At 43.0% G+C, this 22,238-nt stretch overlaps 1 protein-coding gene across 1 annotated transcript in view; it reads left to right on the top strand.

Moving 5' to 3' along the window:
• Positions 1–224: 224 nt before the first annotated feature.
• Positions 225–22,238, top strand: part of DNAJC24 (DnaJ heat shock protein family (Hsp40) member C24) — a 41,898-nt gene continuing 19,884 nt past the window's right edge. The window contains exon 1 of the mRNA XM_056851715.1: positions 225–332. Coding sequence (XP_056707693.1) covers positions 225–332 — 108 coding nt within the window. The remainder of the gene's footprint in view (positions 333–22,238) is intronic.

The raw sequence follows: 22,238 nt of genomic DNA on the forward strand, positions 1-22,238 counted from the left end.
TCTTTAATTCTTTTAAAAATATTTTCTGGTAGGGTATGAGCTTTCTACCCTACCAGAAAATATTTTTGTTAGTCTTTAAGGTGCTACTGGACTCTTGCCCTTTTCTACTACTGCAGACAGACTAACACGGCTACCCACTGTGAATTATCTTTTAAAAATGTTATTAATCATTGTATTGCTTTTGTCATTAAAACAGACCATAGAAATAATTACCTAGTCGTGCAATGACTTTTGAAGAGTTACATAAAGAGGACTGGTATCGTATTTTGAATGCAGAGCCATCAGATAGCCTGACAGAATTGAAAAGGAAATATCAAAAGCTGGTGTTGTTGGTAAGTGTACCTTAAACCTATTGGAAGGCAAAAATAAATAACTTAAAAATAATATGCAGTCGATAAATGTTATATGAACAGGACCAGATGTAGTAACTGATAGTAACATTATCTCGTGTGCTTGTTAAATACAACTGAACTGATTGGTTTTGCCCCTTAAATAACCTTGATGTTTTCTTGTTTTTTCCAACATTCAGAAAATGCTCAAGAATCTGGTTGCTTTTTTTTCAATCATATGAAATGAAAATGAGACAAAAGAATCTCTGCAAACTTATAAATAATTCTTTATCTTAATTAAAGAAAATGCCTGACCTTCCTTTTTGATTGTGGCAGCATGAAATGAATCAATCAGTGTTTGTGACTTTATAATTTGCTACCATGGAAGCAATTATAATGTCACTATCACTACTAGACTGTGCCATCACTGGATAAATTGGGCATGAGACATGAAAAAAATCTGTAAAATTGTATTGTTAAACTTCAATGATGGGATTAAAAAAACAAAATGCGAAGATTAACTACTTACAGTGCAATCCTATGCAGTCTAAGCCCATTGAAACCAATGTGTTTAAACTGGAGTAACTGTTTTTTGGATTGCACTGTTAGGCTGTTTTTTGGTTCATCTGTTTGTAGTTTCCGCAATATCTTCAAGCACAGCTTCAAGTGTGCCTTTAATATAGATCCAATAAGTATATATGTATAGGTATATTTGATGTCCAACCATGTTTTCTATATGCTTCCACAATAGCAAACACAAGACACTTAGCTTTCTTTCCCCAACCACACTTGAATGTGCCAATCTCAGTGAGTCACTAAAGCTTTACCAAATAAAAATCAGAGTGAAGTCACACTTTGCAGTATTTTTGTATTTATTTACCCCCAAATGATGTAGTTCTCCCTGAATAACTGCTTGATCTTACAGTCTTCTAGAAAGGTTAGCTAATTTTTGTTTATGTGGGCGGGGAACTGGTACACTTATTCTTTCAAGGTTACTCTTTTAAGTGTGAGTTTCAATAGGTTAAATGTCCCTAGCAATTCCCCCCCCCCATATCTGTAGAATTAAACAAAAATAAATTTCATTTTAGTGTCATAAACAAGCTCTAGTTTGTGCTGAGAGCATGGCCATTGCTGCTCCAACCTGAGCATCACTTCAAACTGTTATTTCTTTAAAACTAGGAAGTATTCCTTCTTGGTTCCACATGGAGGTAAGGAAGCATGCAAGCTGAAGGACAAAATGGGCTTGCTTTTATTATTTTTTTAAAAAACACAGTTTTTTAATGATATATATATATATGTTGTAATCAAAGTTAATTTGGTTCCTACCTCTGCTGCTAGTTCACCTGATCATTAGAACATAAGAAAAAGCCATGCTGGATCAGACCAAGGCCCATGAAGTCCAACAGTCTGTTCACAGAGTGGCCGACCAGGTGCCTCTAGGAAGCCCACAAACAAGATGACTGCCTTATACCCAGAAAATCTTGTAGGTCTCTAAGGTGCTACTGGACTTGAATCTAGCTCTTCTACTAGGTTCTACCAACACAGCTACACTCTGAGACATTGTTTACCATGATCTGCACCTGTTAAATGATGCTACCATTAGCTTCAAAAGTTCTTTGTAGCAATTGACTTTCATCCATGGACCATCAGCCAATGATTGCTTGGAACCCTGCCCCCCTCCCCCAAACATAGATGCACACCTGTAACTTACTTTCTTGAATCATGTCTAGCTCTCCATTTTTGTTGCTTCCCCCCCCCCCTCTCCAGGCAATTTGGTTATGGCACGTCTTGCTGGGTCTGGTGCTCTGCTTGTGAAACTCTTAAATTTGGGTTATGTGGATGTTGGAAAAGCGCAATCTCTGATTGTATGTTATAGCTATTAAACAGCTTGCTGCATTTAATGGCCCCATTTCCCTCCTCCCTCAGTCTCATACATCTCCTTTCTCCCTTTAACCGCTGCTAATCAATGTTTCATTGTTCATGTGAATTTTTAAATTTTAGTTTATTTTTCTTATCTGTTCGTGATCTTTAAACAACTGCCATTCACAGAAGTCTCATTCAGACTGAAACTTCAAACACTGCATTATGGATTAATATCTTAATCTCAAAGTCATCTGTTTAATGAATAGTTCAAAAGAGATGGGCTAGGAGAGAGTATCACAGACCAGAGACATATATACTTTTTGGCTCTCTTCCATCTTTGACCTTGACAATAAATTGTAGGGTCACTTGGTACTTTGTCTCTAGTATCCCATAAATGGTATAGTATTACAGAGGGACTAAGTGTGAAGGTCATAAAAGGGAGCAATATAATTTAAATAGTTAGCTAATGCCCTGAGTGGCAAAGTATGTTTGAGTGGGTGGATGTTAAATATGGATGTCACTTGTTATATTTTATAGCCACAGATGTGTGCTCACAGTTTATTTCTTTTACAGCAGAACCACAGGTAAATTTTAGAAATGGTTTTAGGATTGGAACAAAGAAAAACACATTACTGCATGCATAGGAACAGCTTAGCTGGCTGTGCCAACTTAAGTATAGAGCCTTCAGAATGAAAAGATATGTCTATGTGCCAAACTACACTTGAAGTTATACTTGTTGACCCCTTTGTTCCTTGAAAGATCCCGTCTATTTCCAAATGAATGTCTGTTAAAATTTAAATTGCTGTAATGGCCAGTTCTAAAATAACAAAGTCCGGGTACTGAGTTTTCCTAAAACCAGGGTCTGTCTGACAGTAGGATTGTTGTTGAAGTTGATAGCCTGTCTGTTTGAAAGTAATAGACAGGCAGGGCTTAGGGGTGGCACAGACACATGCATCTTAACACAGCTGGGAGACCTAAAATTAAGCCTGCCAGTTTTGACAGTGGCCCTTCAAGTGCCAGTTGTGATTGGGTTAAATTATATGATTAGAATTTATTTTCTTCCATTTCTGATATTTATTTAATAATATTTAAAATGTGGAAGAATAAAATGTATTATGTTATTATAATTGTTTATTTTAGAGGATAATGTTAAAAATGACTCTGACTGAGCATGAATGATTGGTACTGCATTTGAAATGCAGGCTACTCTTTTGATACCCAGAATCACTTCAAATGCTTTCCTTATAGTACGTTTCTGGCTAACGGTGCAGTCTTGAGGTGGGGGGGGGCAAAGCACCATAGGAGCCAGAGTAACCCTGCACCGGCATCAGTTCCACTTTGTACCTCCCCATGGAGGACTGGTGGATTGCTGCTAATCTTAAAATCTCCCAGAGCCTTCTGGAATCCAGTAGTATTCATGAGCCTCCATGGGTGAACTATTGTAACAGGCTCCCTTTTCCTGCGAGTTGTCGGGGCCACTTTCACATGTGTGTTAAGTAGGTAGTGGTCAGAGCATGCTTCAGGTCAGAACTCCAGCCCTGAAACCAAGACTTCGCTCAAAGGTTCAGTACAAACAAGGTATGATCTCTTTCATGTGTTGGGCCCATCACAATTACAGAGAAGGCCAAAGCAATTTTTTAAAAAAGCTATGAATTCCTGGGCTGGTCCCTGTGTGGTATCCTTGGCATGAATTTTGAAGTGCTCCAGAATGATCAGTCTAGTACTGTCCAGCACCACATCTGACAGTACTTCTGCCAACTCATAGAGGGTGCATATTGGGGAACTAGGTGGCTGATAGATGGTTTGTTGCCATGCTGTCATGGTTCCTCCCCCCTGCCCTGCACATTGAATGCAGCTGAAGGCTTCCTTATTTCAGAAGCCAAAAATTTGCCCAGGTGCCTGCATGCAAAGTACATGGCAAACTGGAGTTTGATACAAGGCTTCCAAAATCACAGAGCCCTCAATAATTCTCCAACAGAAGGAGGGATCACCAAGACTGTCAGGGAGACTGTCACCATCCATTAACAGAGACATTTTATGTCATTTGAATACAATCCTTGGGTGTGTGTTTTTTTAATTCTTTCACTTTCAATAGAAATCAATTGTTATTTGGATGATCAAATTTAAATCCCTACTTGGCGTTTAGATGTTTTATAGCATTGACTATTCCAAAGAGTTTCTTAGTCACCCTTCATTTTAAGCAAATATGAGGCTTACTGGATAAGTCATTATCTTGATATAACTTTCCTGGTGGCCTTATTGTGAAGATGAGATAAAGTTTGTCACCTCAAATACAGAAATGATAATAATAAACCCCTCATCAGCAATGAAGATGAGGCTGGATCAAATGAAGGTGAGTAGAGGGAAATTGCAAGAGGACAAATAGTAAAGTGGAAGGCACTGATTTAGCCTGAAATTTCTCACCTCAGTCATAAAAGATGTGTAGCCGCCTGGGTGATATCTGGCCACTCCTGACAGCCTGGTCAGAAGGAAGCATGGCTGGGCTGGGAAGGATACTGGGATGCTGGTGAGAGGGTAGGGCTCACTCTGGACAGTCATGGCTGAAGGATAGAAGGCAGCCGGGTGGATGTGGAGGTGAGGAAGCTGCAGAAGAGAAGCAGGGGGATGCCAGGCCGGAGGAGGCTGGTACAGGCCTGGGAAGGGCTGGTGTAGCTGGTCAGGCAACTCACAATGGGCTGCGGGCCCAAGGAAGTTCACAGGAGTCAGTAAAGGCTCAGGGGTGTGGCAAGGGAGCAGTGTCTCCTCCAGCGAGCTGGGGAAGTCCTGGGAGGAAGCAAGCCCTGGGAGGCAGACAGGTGGCTAATGACGGGCCACAGAGCACAGCCACAGCAGAGAAAGAAGGAAGAGAGAGGGCCTGGGTCTTAAAGACAGCCCCTTTTCTCATAGTAACAGGGCAAAGATGAAGGATGCAGGAGAGCACAAGCGAGGAGGCTGTTCAGGAGAAGTGGTGGCTTCACCCTTAGAGCATACAACCAGAGGCCTAGAAGGATTTGCAGGGGACCTGACTACAGTTAAGTGGCCAGGCACCCAATCTGAGCCTGTGGGTGACAGTGACAGATGTCAAAGGACCATCTACTCCCACCCATAAGACCAATATGGTCCTTTTTGGTGCTTTAGGTGCCCTGACCATCTAAGGCTAGATGGGTGGTGTGACAGATCGAAGGGAAATTAGGTCTGTCAGAAATTTGATGGCACACAGAGGCTTGTGGTAAAAGTTCAAAACAACAGGGATTTATTTATAACAAAGGCAGGATGAGGGTTTACGCAGGTAAACTTGGATTTCAGAAAGGCATTAGAATATTTCAACAAACAGAAAGTAGGCACTTCACAATAGTATATATTTATACAAGAGAGGTTTGGTTCTTCCAGATGGTATGGCTAAATTCACTTCAGGATGCTAGATCTTGGTTTTCACTGAGAGGCTTGTTTTTTGTTTATCAGTTTCTTGTTAGATTTCACTTGAATTGACTTTAAAGCACACTCCAGTTTCAGTTTCTAAAGTAAGGAACTACACGACACTCTTCACCGGTTTAACACCTAAACTGGACTGGGATTACTCAGGACTCTAGAGATTGATTCTCCTCAACCTTAAGTAAGTAAAGGTCCCCTATGCAAGCACCGGGTCATTCCTGACCCATGGGGTGACGTCACATCCCGACGTTTACAAGGCAGACTTTGTTTACGGGGTGGTTTGCCAGTGCCTTCCCCAGTCATCTTCCCTTTACCCCCAGCAAGCCGGAGACTCATTTGACCGACCTCAGAAGGATGGAAGGATGAGTCAACCTTGAGCCGGCTACCTGAAACCAACTTCCGTTGGGATCGAACTCAGGTCATGAGCAGAGCTTGGACTGCAGTACTGCAGTTTACCACTCTGCACCATGGGGCTCCTCAACCTTACTTATGCGTGTGTCTGTGTAAAGTGCCTTCAAGTCGTAGCCGACTTATGGCGACCCCTTTGGGGGTTTTCATGGCAGGAGACTAACAGAGGTGGTTTGCCAATGCCTTCCTCTGCACAGCAACCTTGGTATTCCTTGGTGGTCTCTCATCCAAATACTAACCAGGGCTGACCCTGTTTAGCTTCTGGGATCTGACAAGATCAGGCTAGCCTGGGCCATCCAGGTCAGGGCTTCAACCTTACTTAGGGATCACTTAATACACCTGAAATGACTTCCCTCTCCCTGGTTTTTGAGACCTCTCTTTTTTGTCAGAGCTAACTCCCAATGTCAAAACCCAGACACACTCTATTCACTCAGAGTTAACGCCTGTATGACCCAGTTGCTGGTTCTCTATTAATCAAGCAGCTTAAAATCGTGTTCCTTGATGTTTGACTCCTGAGGACTAATCCTCACACAGCACACAGCTGCCACTAGCCTCTCAGAGCTCTGTCCGTCCTGAAGTCTGGAGCTGAACTGCCCCTCTCACTGACTGAGAGCTGAATGTAAATCTTTCACTAGCCACTCCCCGGACGCCCTTCAGCTGTCAATCAACTGCTTCTAAGGCAAGAAGAGCTTCCTGGTTTCTATTGCCTTCTTCACAGGTGGTAACTCAAGGAAGAGCCTTCTCAGTCGTAGCACCAAAATTATGAAATTCCCTTTCCAGGGAGATTTTTATGTCTCCTTCTATCATTGTCTTATGCAAGCAGGTGGAGACTCGTTTGTGTTGTTGTTTTTTGTCCTGTTTATGTTATGCTTTAACTGTTATGCTTTAACTGTTTTTATATATTTATATGTGTAATCGATCTTGTTTTAATGGTTTTTTTTTTTTTTTTTTTTTTTGCCATCCTGGGAACACCAAATTGGGTGGAAAGGCAGCCGAAAAACGTTGTTGTTGTTGTTGTGGTGGTGGTGGTGGTTGTGAAGTCACAGCTGACTTATGGCAACCCCATAGGGTTTTAAAGGCAAGAGACTTTCAGAGGTGGTTTGCCATTGCCTGCCTCTGCATCATGACCCTGGTATTCCTTGGAGGTCTCTTATCCAAATACTAGCCATGGTCAGGGCTGAGAGTGTGGGACTGGCCCAAGGACACCCAGCAAGCTTCCATGATGCAAGTTAGAATTTGAACCTGGGTTTCTCAGGTCCTAGTTTGACACCTTCACCATTACACCATGCTGGCTTTCTGGAAAATGTTCTAAATAAAAATAAGTCAAAGACTGAAAAATATATTTAGATATGGGCTTGGATCCAGCGATGCAGAGTAGAAATATAGACAAGACAGACTTAGCACAGTTCCATTTGGGATACCATAAGTGTTTTATGCAACTGGTTTCCACGGGCTTTCTTCCATTTCTGCTTGGGCTAGAGCTCTTGTGCTAGATCCTACCTATGATTTTGGGAATTCAGAGGCTTTTATAGTATTTGCTGGAGTCAAGTTTCTGTTTCCTAGTCATGTGACTGATGAGAACAGGAGGTTGCTATATCCCTGTACTTCTATTCAATATGACTTCTGTAATTAATTTTGATAACATTGTTGGACCTGTTCTGCCTTGCAGCTCCCCCCCCCCTTTGCCCTCACAGTGGCATAGGAAGCATTTCCACTTTATAGATAGATGACATTTATGCTCTTCAAAAGTTTTGTCTGAATTTGGCGATACAAATATATATTTCCAATGGGACATTCTAAGCCATGGCTGTCAAGTAAGTCAGAGGTAAAGATAAGCTTCTAACCTTTCAGTAGCCATGTCATTTGCTGCACTGGAATGGTATCTGATTTGATAAATAATGAACAAAATATGAAGTATTTTAATGAAGCTTAAAACCTCAGTGTATCATTATATTTATTTGAAAGAAAGAAAAAACTAGTTTTGTGGGTTTTAGTGATAGGGAATAATCTCCTGTGGGCTTCTGTGCTCTGACTACTGTAGAGCTGCATTAATCTAAACTAGCTTTAATGTCAATAGCCAGGATTGCATCATCACATGACTGCCCCTATGTAAAGCGAAGAGTAGAGGTCTGATATTTAACTTCAAAAGGTGTATGCTGGTTACGAGAGCTGAACAGTCCCCTGACGTACTGTCCTGTCGCTTTCTCAGTCTGACCGCCAGCAGCAGAGCCAGGGAAAACAAGGAGTTTGGAATCTGGGTGATGGATCATGGGAAAGTAAGGCAGGGGAGGGATTGGCTCCCTTCTCTTGCACATCCCAGCATGGTGTAGTGGTTAAAAGCGGTGGTTTGGAGCGGTGGACTCTGATCTGGAGAAACGGGTTTGAGTCCCCATTCCTCCACATGAACGGCGGATGCTAATCTGGTGAACTGGATTTGTTTCTATGCTGCTACACATGAAGACAGCTGGGTGACCTTGGGCTAGTCACACTCTCTCAGCCCCACCTCCCTCACAGGGTGTCTGTTGTGGGGAGGGGAAGGGAAGGTGATTGTAAGCCAGTTTGATTTTTCCTTAAGTGGTAGAGTAAGTCGGCATATAAAAACCAACTCTTCTTCTTCTTAAAGGCAAAAATTAGATCCTCTGGTTTATATACGAACTCTGCCTTTAACCCAAAAAAGAACAATATGCCATCAAGTCACAATGGGCTCATGGTGACCCCGTCCTAGGCAAGAGACACATCCATTGCCTTCCCCCGAGTAGCAACCTCAGTCTTCCATGGTGGTCTCCCATCCAAGTGCTGACCATAGCCAACTCTGCTTAGTGTCCAAGCTCAGGCTAAACTGGGCTACTTAGGCTGTTCACTTTATCCCCAGGCCACACTGAAATTCGTGCATCTTGGTTCTAGCCAAGTGTGGAGAATTGTAGCCACTGATGTTTCCTTTGTTCATAAATAGGGTTGCCAGGTCCCTCTGCCACCGGCTGGAGGTTTTTGGGGTGGCACCTGAGGAGGGTGGGGTTTGGGGAGGGGAGGGACTTCAATGCCATAAAGTCTGATTGCCAAAGCAGCCATTTTCTCCAGGTAAACTGATCTGTATTGGCTGGAGATCAGTTGTAATAGCAGGAGATCTCCAGCTACTGCCTGGAAGTTGGCAACCCTATTCATAAGTCTACAGCCTTTTTAAATTATATTTTCTGTATGGGTGAAAGAAGTTCTTGGTTTCAAGCATTCATAAAGAAAAAGACTGTATGCAGATTTTGTGAGTGGACTGTGGTGCTACTTTTAGGGAGTTAATTGCCATTTCTTGTGATAGCCTTCAACAATATTATTTCAAGTTATATGCTCATTTGATGTGTTTGCTTTTATTCTTATTTGTGTTGCTGTGTCTGCTTAGGAATATACCAGCACTGTTGGGGTTTGTGTGTGTATATGTGTTCAAAACATTGTCCCATGTAAAAAAAAAATGTATAAATTAAATTGTGTGGGGGGAAGGGAATCATTAAAAAATCTTGTGCACATTGTGTGTGTACATATTAGGGTTGCCAACCTCCAGGTACTAGCTGGAGATCTTCTGCTATTAAAACTGAACTCCAGCCGATAAAGATCAGTTCACCTGGAGAAAATGGCCGCTTTGGCAATTGGACTCTATGGCATTGAAGTTCTACCTCTCCCCAAACCCCACCCTCCTCAGGCTCTGCCTCCCACTGGTAGAGAAGAAGGACATGGCAACCCTAGTACATATTGATGATATAGACCAGTGGTTCCCAACCTTTTTTTGACCAGGGACCACTAGGACTTTTTTGTTCGGTGCAGGGACCCCAAGGTTCAAAATAAAAATTCTGAGAATTTGAAAATAAACTTTAATCATAACTGTTAGTTAAACATTAAACTTAGAATAATATTTGAATATATATTTTTATAATAGAGAACTTTTAATTGAAAATATTAATTTATTATGGGTTTATAACTTTGTTTCGCGGACCTTAATTTATTTCTCGGGGACCCCTGGTTGGGAACCAGTGATATAGACTCAGATTTGTATGTTCAATTCAGATTTTTTGAAATTAACAGTTTGCTACGATATCACAGGAATTTCATTTGTATATTTATTATTTAAGGAACTTTGGAAGGGACAATACTGAATCTCCCAAAGAATACTCACATTTAATTTCATATTTCCCCTCTATTTTCTTGAGAAATCTGAGAAAAAAAGTGTTTTTTTTTTGATGAATTAAAGAAAACTTTGTTGTTGGTTTTGCATACTGAGCAAGGTACTGACAAAACTGGGCCATGTCCGCACTTACCATTTGTGGCGCCGGCTTCCGCGGGCTTTCCTTTCATGTTCCCACTGCAACTCACCCGAAGGATTCCGAAGATGTCTCCAGAGCGCAATTTCGCCATGTTAAGCGCATCCGCTTAAACGGCGAATTAAAAAAATAAAACGTCCTCCACACCCGGTGCCTTACAGTGGGAACATGCAAACTGTGTTCGATCCATTTCCTGCTGCCAGCCCACTTCCTGCTGCCAGCCAATCCCCGCACTCCCCCCGCCTCCCTTACGCTGGACCAGTCTCCGTCCTTGCTTGGAGAAGCCGACTGGGCATGCGTGGGAGCGTGCCAGTCTGGGCTTATCAAAAGCAGCGGACAAAGGTGGCACGGTTGGAACAGAAATTTAAACTCGTTTTGGATGCTTTCGTACTGGACGCGTGTAAATAGCGAGGTAAGTTGCTGGTGCGTTCACGGGCAAGGTTGCAGACAGAGGATAAAACTCACAATAACATGTGACTAAACATGTCTATTTTTAAAAGAAACAAAACCAAAGCCTCCTTTCATAAGCATCTGTGATAATTTGAGGGGTGTGAATCAACCCTCCCAGGATTAAACCGGTCTACTAAAAGAAACTTTGCATATTTGCTGCTGTGTAATTTAAAGTTCGTACACCTAGTTTCCATATTGCCAGTGGGACACCTTGTATGCATAGAAGTCTTTTAATATGTATGTCTGTTTTGTACACATTTTTTTTACTGCTGCAAATGTAAATCTAATTTTTTGTTGTTGAGCTACAGAGTTTGTGGCCCTCTCTCCTTAGCTTGCATGTCTAAAAGAATACATATTGTATATGTTTATGCTTGCCCAAGGGAAACATCTGTGAGGGAGAAATTATAAAACTGAAAGCATTAATTAGAAAGCTGATAACCAAATAAAACAAAGAATTCCATTGATAAAGGCTGTGTTTTCATGAATGGTACAGGGAAGACATATAGTGTCTTTGTGAAGGTGCAATATTTGAGCATGCATTAGGTGGCAGTAGTGTGTTGTATTTAGCTTAGGTAGTTTATCCCTGGCTATTTTACTTTTTGGACGTAATGCAATGTAAAATGGATGAAACACATGTCTTTATTTATAATGTTCTAATAGTTTACATACCCATTACCTTAAAATTACGTGGTTGTGAAGCATTAAAAAGTTTTTTAGACTTTCTTGCACAACTGAGTATTGTAAATCAAGTAGTGTAATAACAGCTGCATAGATACTACTTTATGTAGTAGTATACTTAATATTGTGTTTGCAATTTAAAGGTTTGTAACGGTGATTTGCAATAATGTTATTTGAATGTACATTAATGGAGTGTTGGCCTGAAACATTCATTTTTTGTTTCTTTTTCTTTTTTCCTGTCCAAAATAGCAACTTCTGTAAATCTTATTCTCTCCCTTGAGTCCAAAATGCAAAAATGCTACATGTACATGAAAAAAGTGCAAACTCTTTTTATTAAACTGGAGAAGGTGATTCTGTCCGCTAATTAGAACTGTGTGACATCAGTAGTTAATTTCCTTTACAAAGAATAGTGCTGCATGCAATCTCTCTTCCATTCTCCAGCTTTTTGTGGTTCACTTTTTTTTATTACAAACATCAGGATTAAATTGAAATTATTGTAAACGTTTACTGCTTTTTTAACCTTTGCAGCTATATCCAAAGTCCCAGTTACAGTATTTTCCTTCTGTGTTTTTTTGCTTCTTTAGAGAAGAGGAGTATACTTTAGACTCACAGGAATGCTGCTGGGGACAAGGTAGATATAATTAACCTTTCAGCATAATATGTTAGCATTGCTTCAAATCATGGGCAGGGGCAGTTAACTTGTGACCTTTAGGGTATTTTTATTTGTTCTGTGTGTCTCACAGGTAAAGGAGCTAAGGGAATTCAACGCTGGTACAGCAATGCCATTAATTTGGCAGAATGATCAATTAATAGAAGAAAAGCATGAAAGCGTTGACAGAACATGCTACCTAATTAGTACCTGATGAACCATGCAGGCCACAGAGCAAAGAGTGCAATATTGCTTCAGGCTAGCTGTTGTACAAGACCTTTTATGTGCAAGTCATTAAGTCTGTATAGTAGCTAAAGAGAAAACACTTCGGATGGATATTGCTTGTCTGAGGAGCTGGTCCTGTGAAGAGCTCCCACTGATTAGGAAACTAGTTGGTATTTGAGAGTGTCCTCACCTTATCCTTTCCAAGTTTTTTTTAAAAAGCGACATCAGATTCCCAAAAGCTTAACTCTGATCAGCTGGCTGTGTTGTGTTTTAATGATTTTATATAATTTAAATTGAAAACACAGCTTTTCTGAAGCAACTGTGCAGAGCACAACTGAACTGTTGTTCCCAAAACGTCTTTGCACAGTGAGATCAGGAGTAGATATTGGGATTGTGTGCCTTCGTCCTCACTGCTCACTCGTCACTTCATTGAAACTCCCCGCCCCATGGCCATACCTCACTTTCAAAGACATGTGGTTTCCCATAGTTTATATGGCAGCTTGGCTCCTCAGGAGCAGTTCTGTAGATGTATTTCTGCCCATGGATCACCACTTGCCTCCCTCCTTTTGCTGCCGCTCTAAATATTCCTGAAATGCTGTTTCTGGAGATCCAGGTGCAGCATGTTGGGGGTGGGGGAAAGGGATTTTAGGATGCTGTGGGAGGTGTTGGGGGGAAAGTGGTGCTCCATTCATGGAAATCCTTCTGTCTGTGGTAATGCTCAGGTGGATCCAAGCCATTATGTTTTCTGGCGGGTTGGGAGAGGCATAATCTTGAGGTATTCCTGCTGCTCTAGCTGTGTGTTCTGGGCCCTGGGAACCAATGTAGCCTTGCTTGAAATGTTCCAGTTTAAGACTAGCATCTCAGTAAAGCAGGGGTGGGGAACCTTTTTTCTGCCAAGGGCCATTTGGATATTTATAATATCATTCGGGGACCATACAAAATTATCAACTTAAAAATTAGCCTGCTATATTTGGTCAAACATTTAGTCAAGAGGCACGACCAGAGACGGCTCCGAGTGTCTGCCACATAGAGCGACTTGCTTTTGAGCTCTGGTGTCCCCAGAAAGGGCAGCATCCTTCTGAGCTAGAGATCTACCAGGACCCATGAAGGACCAGACCAAATGATTTCGAGGGCCTTATACGGCCCCCGGGCCTGACGTTCCCCACCCCTGCAGTAAAGCATGCATGGGTTAAAAGCTCACACTGAAGCCTGGATCTCTGCTATCAAAGGTTTATGTGAGGATGAAACTTCTCATGACTGTGTACCTTTCTTTGCACAACCCCGCTCCTCCCATTATCTGCTTTCTAAGATAGAAAGGACAATTCGCATTTCCAGGTAGGCTGGTTCATGCCTTCTCCTCTCTTATCCTCATTTGTTCAGGGCCTGATCAGATGATTTTGGCACCCTTAAAGTATGGAACCACAGAATATTCAAAGGTTGGTTTCAAAAAATGTTAGATAAGCTTAATATTACTGAATCGTCTCAAAGGACATAAAGGGTAGGCCAGTAATCTTGATAGAAGGTAAATTGGAAAGGTTTCTTAACAGAAGTGAAAGCTGATTTGCTTGACATTAGCCTAGACAGATTTAGTGATGTCAACTGCCTGGTTTTTCTCTTACACTTTTATTTTGAAACTTTCATTTGGCATTTATGTGCATTTTAAGTTGTTAAGCTATAAACCAGCTGTGGGAAACATTTTTGTTACCTAACTCTTTCATTCATTCTCGTTTGTTGAATTATTCTTATATTCTAATTCATATTTACAGAGTCCACATAGTGGAAACGACCAAAGAAAAACAAATGAGTAATTTTAATTGGAACATTCCAGTATTTTGAATGTATGTGAGAAGAGGTATCAGTTGTGTGTTAAAATGTCTAATGCAAATTAGACACTATGGCCAAATCCAAGGGACTATGAATAGCCTTTTTCATGTATGTGTATCAGGCCCTTGTAGTCAGTTCCAAAGGCATCCTTGAGAGTCAAGGAGCTTTCCCCCCATAGGAGTGGTGGACTCTAATCTGGAGAACGGGGTTTGATTCCCCACTCCTCCACATGAAGCTAGCTGGGTGACCTTGGGCTAGTCACAGCTTTCTTAGAGCTCTGTCAGCCTCACCTACCTCACAGGGTGTCTGTTGTGGGGAGGGGAAGGGAAGGTGATCATAAGCTGGTTTGATTCTCACTTAAGTGGTAGAGAAAGTTGGCATATAAAAACCAACTCCTCCTCCTCCTTCTACTACTACCACTACTACAAAAGTCAGGTGCATGGGCCCTAATTCCAGTCAGCACCGTGAGGTATTGGGGGAAAGGGGCTTAGGCCTTCCTTATGTCATTTCCTAACCTACAATAAACCCATGGATTCACCTCCCCTTCCATCCCCAGTTGCATCATAGCCTTGATCAGAACTGGTCACCATGTACCTACTTTTTACAGGGGAAAAGCAATGGGAGCTCTGTTTGCAGAACCCCGACAATCTTCTCCTTTCAGTTCCAAGTTCCAACCACATGCTAATCTTCAGTGGAAGTAGTCTTTTTACGCTTTCTGCTAGCTGTCGGTTCCTACAGACTCTGATCATGGTTCGGAGGTGTACACTGACACCTAAACCTGACTGAGAAGAGGGAAGCTGGAAACTCTAAGGAAAAACTGAATTTGTGCACAAAGAGTACATACTAAAATTATTTAGAATACTACCATTTTCTACTGTAGTAAAAGCTGTAACGTATTGTGAAGCAGTTTCAGGAATTATACATTATAATTAACTCTAAACGGGAAACTATCATGACTTACATGTCATGAGAGGGCTGAATTCCATATGTTTTTCTGTTTACTTTTTTGTGTCTGATGTTCATGTGTGTGTGTGTGTGTGTTGTACATCACCTGTGTGGGAACAATTCCTCCCTCTTTGGTTGGGAGATACATACCTCAGTGATGATCAAGAAAATTTCTTGATTTCAAGTTGTAGTCAGCTCAGCCAATGTACAACTTGTAGACAAATTAGGAACTGTACCTGTGGGTGATCAAGAAGAAGAATAGTTGGTTTTTATACCCCACTTTTCTCTACCGAAAGGAGTCTCAAAGTGGCTTACATTCACCTTACCTTCCCTCCCCACAACAGGCACCTTGTGAGGGAGGTGAGGCTGAGAGAACTGTGACTAGCCCAAGGTCACCCAGCAGGCTGCATGTGGAGGAGTGGGGAATAAAACCCAGTTCCCCAGATTAGAGTCCACTGCTCTTAACCACTATACCACACTGACTCTCATCCCTGGGTTTTTTCCATATCAAATATGGACATTTCTCCCACAAGAGCAATTTTATACACATGAGAAATTCCCCTCCCCCACCTTATCCATGTTTTGGATAGATATAGAAAGGTCAAGTGAGATCTATACATTTGCTTAAGCATCAGTTGAAATCTCAGCTCCTTTTATACTGAGTCTGATTGATAATAGTGTTTGTGGCAACCTTCTGTAACCGTCAGGATGCTTTGACATTGTGTAGCTGGCTGCAGTTTTTATATTATTTATTTATGAGCAAGAGTTGTAAGGATGGAATTATAGTTCTGACCTCTGGAGATGCTGTTTTGATACTTAGTCAAAAAGCCGAAGAAGTAGGATGGGCTGCTGAAAAACTGTACGTTTATTTTCACTCTGACATGATTTTACTGTGATGGGAAAATATAGAACTGCTTTAGTTTGATAATTCATCATTTGCAGTAGGAAAAGAGACACTTTTTCTTAGTGTTGCGAGCAGTTTTTCACTAATGACTGGTTTGCTTCGTCTCAGAAAATGGGATAAGCCCACTTCCATGTGTCAGACTCAAGTCAGAGATATTTTCATGAATAATAGAATGAAGGTGTATACTGGCCAGGTCACACATTTAGACAGGCTGTTCATTCTGCCTCCAGATAATCCTTCTTGTATACATGATGTCATAGAGAAACTTGGGCATAGAGAAGCGAAGATGTCCTGTGCTCACATACGCCATCGTCCTTGCACAGTTGAAGTTGAATAATAGCTTCTGCTTTAGCGCATACCATGACTTGCTGTTACTTCTCAACTGCCAAAGAGTGATTTTGTGTTTCTTCTCCAAATCAGATCAAGTATTGAAAAGCTAACCTTGAAACCAGCTCTGTTCAGTTGTCCTGGTAGCTATGAAAAGTAGCTGCCAAATTCTGAGATGGAAGTAATTAATAGCTTATAGTTATTATTGGTTTGCATTGCGTCTTGGGGCCTTCATCCGTGTTGTGTGCTGATACATTTATTTTATTTATCTACCATTTCTTAACAGCTTTCCAATACAATGAACACATTAAAATATGAAAAATCACTAATATACCATCATTACTTTTAGAACATAAAACTTAGCACAAGCCCAAAGAATTAAAAATTGCAGCACAATAATAAGATCAGCACAAACCTAAAATATAAAATCAGCAAAATATCACATTAAAAAGAATGTAATAAAAACACCACAAGTAAGCAACAGCAAACCATTTAAGCTGCAGCATGGCCAAGTTTTAACTTGGCACCAGAAGGCTGTTAGATTTGGTTCTAGGGTTACCAACCTCCAGGTGGTGGCTGGAGAACTCCTGGAATTACAACTGGTCGCCAGGAGAAAATGGCTGCTTTGGAGGATGGACTTTATGCCCACAAAGCTCCTTCTCCTTCCCAAATTCTGCTTTCCATAGGCTTCGCCACCCAAATCTCCAGGAATTTCTCAAACCAAAGCTTGTGTCACTAAGCAGATTGTTGTAGTAAAGCCAGTATGTGAGAGCCAGTATAGTGTAGTGGTTAGAGTGTTGGACTGGGATGTGAGAGACCTAGGTTCAGATCCGCACTCTGCCATGAAAGCTTGATGGGTGACCTTGAGCCAGTTGGCCTCTCCCAGCCTAACTTACTTCATAGGACTGTTGTGAGGATAAAGGGAAGAGAGGAGAATGATATATGCCACCTTGGGGAGAAAGGCAAGGTATAAATGAAGTGAATAAAGATGTTCAGCAAACGAGACACCACAAAGGGCAAAAGTCTTGTCCTTATGTATAACCACCTCATATTTAAATACAAGCAAACAAATCGGATCAGGGTCCGCTACACAGATCCTAATTGTCAGGTAGACACTTCTTTAGATATCTTTGTACCCAGGCGGTTTGGGGTCTTAAAAGTAAAAATCAGATGTTTAAATTGGGCCTAGAAACAAATTGGTAACCAGTAGAGTTATTTGATCACTGATGAAGTAAAGGTCACCTGTGCAAGCCCCGGGTCATTCCTGACCCATGGGGTGACGTCACATCCTAACGTTTTCTAGGCAGACTTTGTTTATGGGGTGGTTTGTCAGTGCCTTCCCCAGTCATCTTCCCTTTTCCCCCAGCACGCTGGGTACTCATTTGACCAACCTCAGAAGGATGGAAGGCTGATGTTTTTAATGCCTGCTAGCAGTTTTGCCGATGCATTTTAAACTAATTGAAGTTTTCAAGATGGCTATCAAGTCATCTCCACATAGAGCACTTTGCAGTAGTCTCCCATGGCTATAACCGAAACATAGATAGAGGGGGAAATCCCAATTTTTAAGGGCAACAGCTAGTGCAACAACCAAGTAGATTAAAGGTGTTACATGCTACGGATGAGTCTTTAAGACTCCATCATTAACCGAAAGGGAGACTGCAACCAAGCAATCAAAAGGAGATTGAGACTGGGAATGGCAGCCATGAAGGAGCTAGGAAAGATTCTTAAGTGTAAGGATGTGTCACTAGCGACCAAGATCAAGTTAATTCATACCATAGTATTCTCTATTGCTATGTATGGGTGTGAAAGTTGGACAATGAAGAAAACTGGCAGGGAGAAACTAGATTCCTTTGAGCAGGAGTTGTGGAGAACCCTGTATATCATCCTGAGTTCCTTGCAAAAATATTCAAGACAAAAAGCCACCAAAAGGCCCAAGAGAATTATCAAAGTTGCACCCCACTATCTCTTTGCCAGCAAAGGTAATCCAGCTGCTCAAAGTGGTTTCTGTACCAAACCTGGATCTGAAAATGGATTACAATCAGTTGTTGTTTGCCTTTCTACTGCCGCATCCCAAACACAAACATTATCCTCCTGTTGATTTATTTAAATGTATTTGTGCTGCCTTTCCCACTGACCATGGGAGCTCGAGGCAGTTTGTGAAAAACAAAGCTGATCCCCAACTAAGTTTTTTTAAAAAAAGAAATCAAACAAGCAAGGCATAGGTTGGAAACGCATGGCTGTTTTGTCTGGTGAATCTCCCGGTGCATGTCGCGAATCTCCCGATTCAACACGCATGGCCGTCTCCGGCCTGCATGATCGACCACTCACTTCCAGAACATCCCTGTATTTTTCACTTCTTGTTTTGTCGTGACTTTAGAGCTTGCTGGAGCTTTTAAGCATCCGGGTCGACTCCCCACTGGAAGAAGCCACTGGCCGCCCCCCGGAACCCGCACTCTCACTCTCCCCCGCCTCCAACTGTCACCAGCTTCCTCTCATCTCACCCAGGGAACGGCAGAGCAACGGTGGCTCCTTCTGCCAGTCGCTGCCGCCTTCACCCACAGTCAGCTTCCCTTCACTCTCCCCCTCTCCCCTGCTTCCAAGCCTCCAACAGGCGCCGGCTTCCCCTCACCTCCACCTGGGGGATGGCGAGGAGGGGCGCAGAGAGGCGGCGGCTCCTTGCCATGCGTTACATTTTTTGAATGCGGCATCATCAAACGACAACACAGGGACAAAACAAGTAGGACAGAACCATGCATTAACTGCATAGTTACATTGTATAACTGCCTCAAACTAATCCTCATAAAATAAATTTGAAAATGCATTCCCAGACACTCCAGAACAGTGGAGCCACCACCAAAAGAGAGCAGGCCTATGCTGTGCTGGATGAATAGCTCAGAGAGGGCTCAATCAGGAGGTGGCCATTGGAGGATCTGAGCTGGAGAACAAGCTCATAGTAAGTTTAAAAAAAGACCTAAAATGGAACTCAAGAAAACTGTTTATATAGGTATAAACAGGGAAGCTGCGAGACTCATGTTGGGGCATCCCATCCTCCCCCCCCATTGTTTGGTCACAGGGCTGCTACGGTTGCCAGCTCTGGGTTAGGAAATTCCTGGAGATTTGGGGGTGGAGCCTTGGGAGGGCAAGGTATAATGCCTTAGAGTCCACTCTCCAAAGTGGCCATTTTCTCTAGGGCACTGATCTCTGTAGTCCAGAGAGAAGTTCTTGTTTCAGGAAGTCTCCAGACTCCACCTGGAGAGAGCGCTTTCCACTCATCAGCCAGCCTGCCTACCTGCACGGCCTCTGCCTCCATCTATCTTACTCATGTGGGGGGGGGGGCAACTCCTGCACCTACCCTCCTACAGTATCACTGCCTTTGCTGGCCTGGCTTATATGGCAGCTTCAGCTTCTTCCCACCACAACAGTACAGCCATAGATACCCATGAGAAACTTGGGGGAGGGAGCCCATGACTCTCTCAACCACCTCCTCTTCATAACACTCTGCTGTTTGGGGGAGATTTAAATCCCCGTTCCATTTTTAAACTATCCACTTTTTTCTTCAAACCTGGGGTCCTAGCTCTGTAGAAAAATCTCCCTTCTCTGTACTTGACCTCAATTCGAACACATAAAACTGCCTTTCACTAAATCAGACCCTTGGTCCATCAAGGACAGCATTGTCTTCTCAGAGTGGCAGCAGCTTTTCAAAGTGTCAGGCAGAGGTATTTCACATTACCCACTACCTGATCTTTTCCACTGGGGATTGAACCTGGGACCTTCTGTGGGCCAAGCAGATGCTCTTCCACTGAGTCACTGCCCCTCCCCAGGTTTTAAGTATCCACAGCTGGAGTCACATTGAGAATTAGATATAACAGGCGGAAAACCTGCAAGGACTTGTGGGGGGTCACTTCATTTCCCTTTTCCCAGCTTCTTTCTCTCCTTCCCACTCACTACCAACCTTTCTTTTATATGCTCCCTCCAGTCTTTAGCGTTATTATTTATTTATTTATTTCATTTATATCCCTCCTTTTCCCCCCAATGAGGACCCAAAGCAGCTCACATCATTCTCCTCTTCTCCATTTTATCCTTCACAACCCTGTGAAGTGGATTAGGCTGAAGGAGACTGTCCATAGTCCCCCAGCAAGCTTTATTGGCAATGTGGGGATTAGAACCTGGGTCTCCCAGATACTCTAACTGCTACACTATACTGGCTCTCAACTTTCCCTTCTTCCCTGTCCCTGAGGAAAGTCTGACCAAACTACAGAAGTATTGCAGTAGCAAGTTGGGAGCCCGCATGGTGTAGTGGGTTAAGAGCAGTGGTTCAGAGCAGTGGAGTCTGATCTGGAGAACTGGGTTTGATTCCCCACTCCTCCTCATGAGCGGTGGAGGCTAATCTGGTGAACTGGGTTGGTTTCCCCACTCCTTCATATGAAGCCAGCTGGGTGACCTTGTGCTAGTTACACTCTCTCAGCCACACCTACCTCACAGGGTGTCTGTTGAGGGGAAGGAAGGTGATTGTAAGCCGGTTTGAGTCTCCCTTAAGTGGTAGAGAAAGTTGGCATATAAAAACCAACTCTTCTTCTTCTCAAGTGAGTTGTACGACGGCCACTGCTGGGACCTGTGAAGCCACACAGGTTGTGTGGAGGTTGCCGCTGAGTCCAAGAGAGTTGTTTGACATCAAATCATAGCTACTGCCACACCTGGATGAGTTGTGTAGATTGCATGGTGGCAAGTTGGCTGGTGGTTGCTGCTAAGTCTGGCCTTGACGAGTCCTCCCTCCAGGACAGGAGAGAGAGGAGCACTGGTAGACTGGGAGGTTAAAATAACCCTGGAAAGGGCCCCACTCCCTCCCCCTGTCTAATACTGACAAAACCAAGATTCGAAGGCCAATAATGTTGTGGTTGTGTAACAGCCCCCACAGTGGCCTGTGAGATCTCCGAGGGTATTTATTTCTTAAAGGTACAGGCACTACTTTTAAAGTTTTTTTTTTAATAGTTTCAATTTTTTTCTACAAACATGGGCTTTTTTCAGGTTTGTAGAAAGATCTTTATTGTCTCTTCATAGGTCCAGTCTCTGGATTTTTAAGTATCCATAGGTCAGTCCATGTAGAATTAGATATGTTGGTTGTATTTATGCTATATGCACACAATACACAGCTTTTAGGCTTACATCAACCAACTCCTTAATTGATATTATTCCTGATTGTGGTGTGCTACTTTTTTAAGGGCTTGGAGGAGAAATCCAGGATATGGAGTGAGCACTCTAAAACTACTTTCCTTCACTTGCTGTCAGAAGCTGTTACAAGTGGGAAGAATGGGCTGCCTAAAATCCCCTAGAATTCTGAAAGCCTCCTAAAGATGGCCCCCTTAAGAAACTCTGGTCTGTTTGTCCACTGTTACCACCTGCTCAAGAACCTATCTCAGAAAAAGTATACTTACCGTATTTTTCGCTCCATAAGACGCACTTTTTTCCTCCTCAAAAGTGAGGGGAAATGTCTGTGTGTCTTATGGAGTGAATGTGCGTCTTATGGACCCTAGCCCGGTCCATCCCGGACTCCCAGAGCCGGGCGGAGGGACCCCCGCCCCTCCCGACAGCCGGCTGGGCACGCCAGAACAATGAGAGCCGGCGTTCCTCGCCCCAACGGCCAGCTGGGAGGTGGTCACAGACCTGGGCGCGTCGGGACGGCGCGCTGGTAGGCGGGTAGGGCGCACAGACCTGGGCGCGTGGGGATGGCGCGAGCCGGCGTTCCCCGCCCCGACTGCCAGCTGGGAGGCGGGTGGGGCGCACAGAGCTGGGCGCGTTGGGACGGTGCGAGCTGGCGTTCCCCGCCCCAACGGCCAGCTGGGAGGTGGGCGGGGCGCACAGAGCTGGGCGCGTCGGGACAGCTCGCTGGGAGGTGGGCGGAG

This window comes from Euleptes europaea, chromosome 6 (assembly GCF_029931775.1).
Source record: "Euleptes europaea isolate rEulEur1 chromosome 6, rEulEur1.hap1, whole genome shotgun sequence".
Taxonomy (NCBI): Eukaryota; Metazoa; Chordata; class Lepidosauria; order Squamata; family Sphaerodactylidae; genus Euleptes; species Euleptes europaea.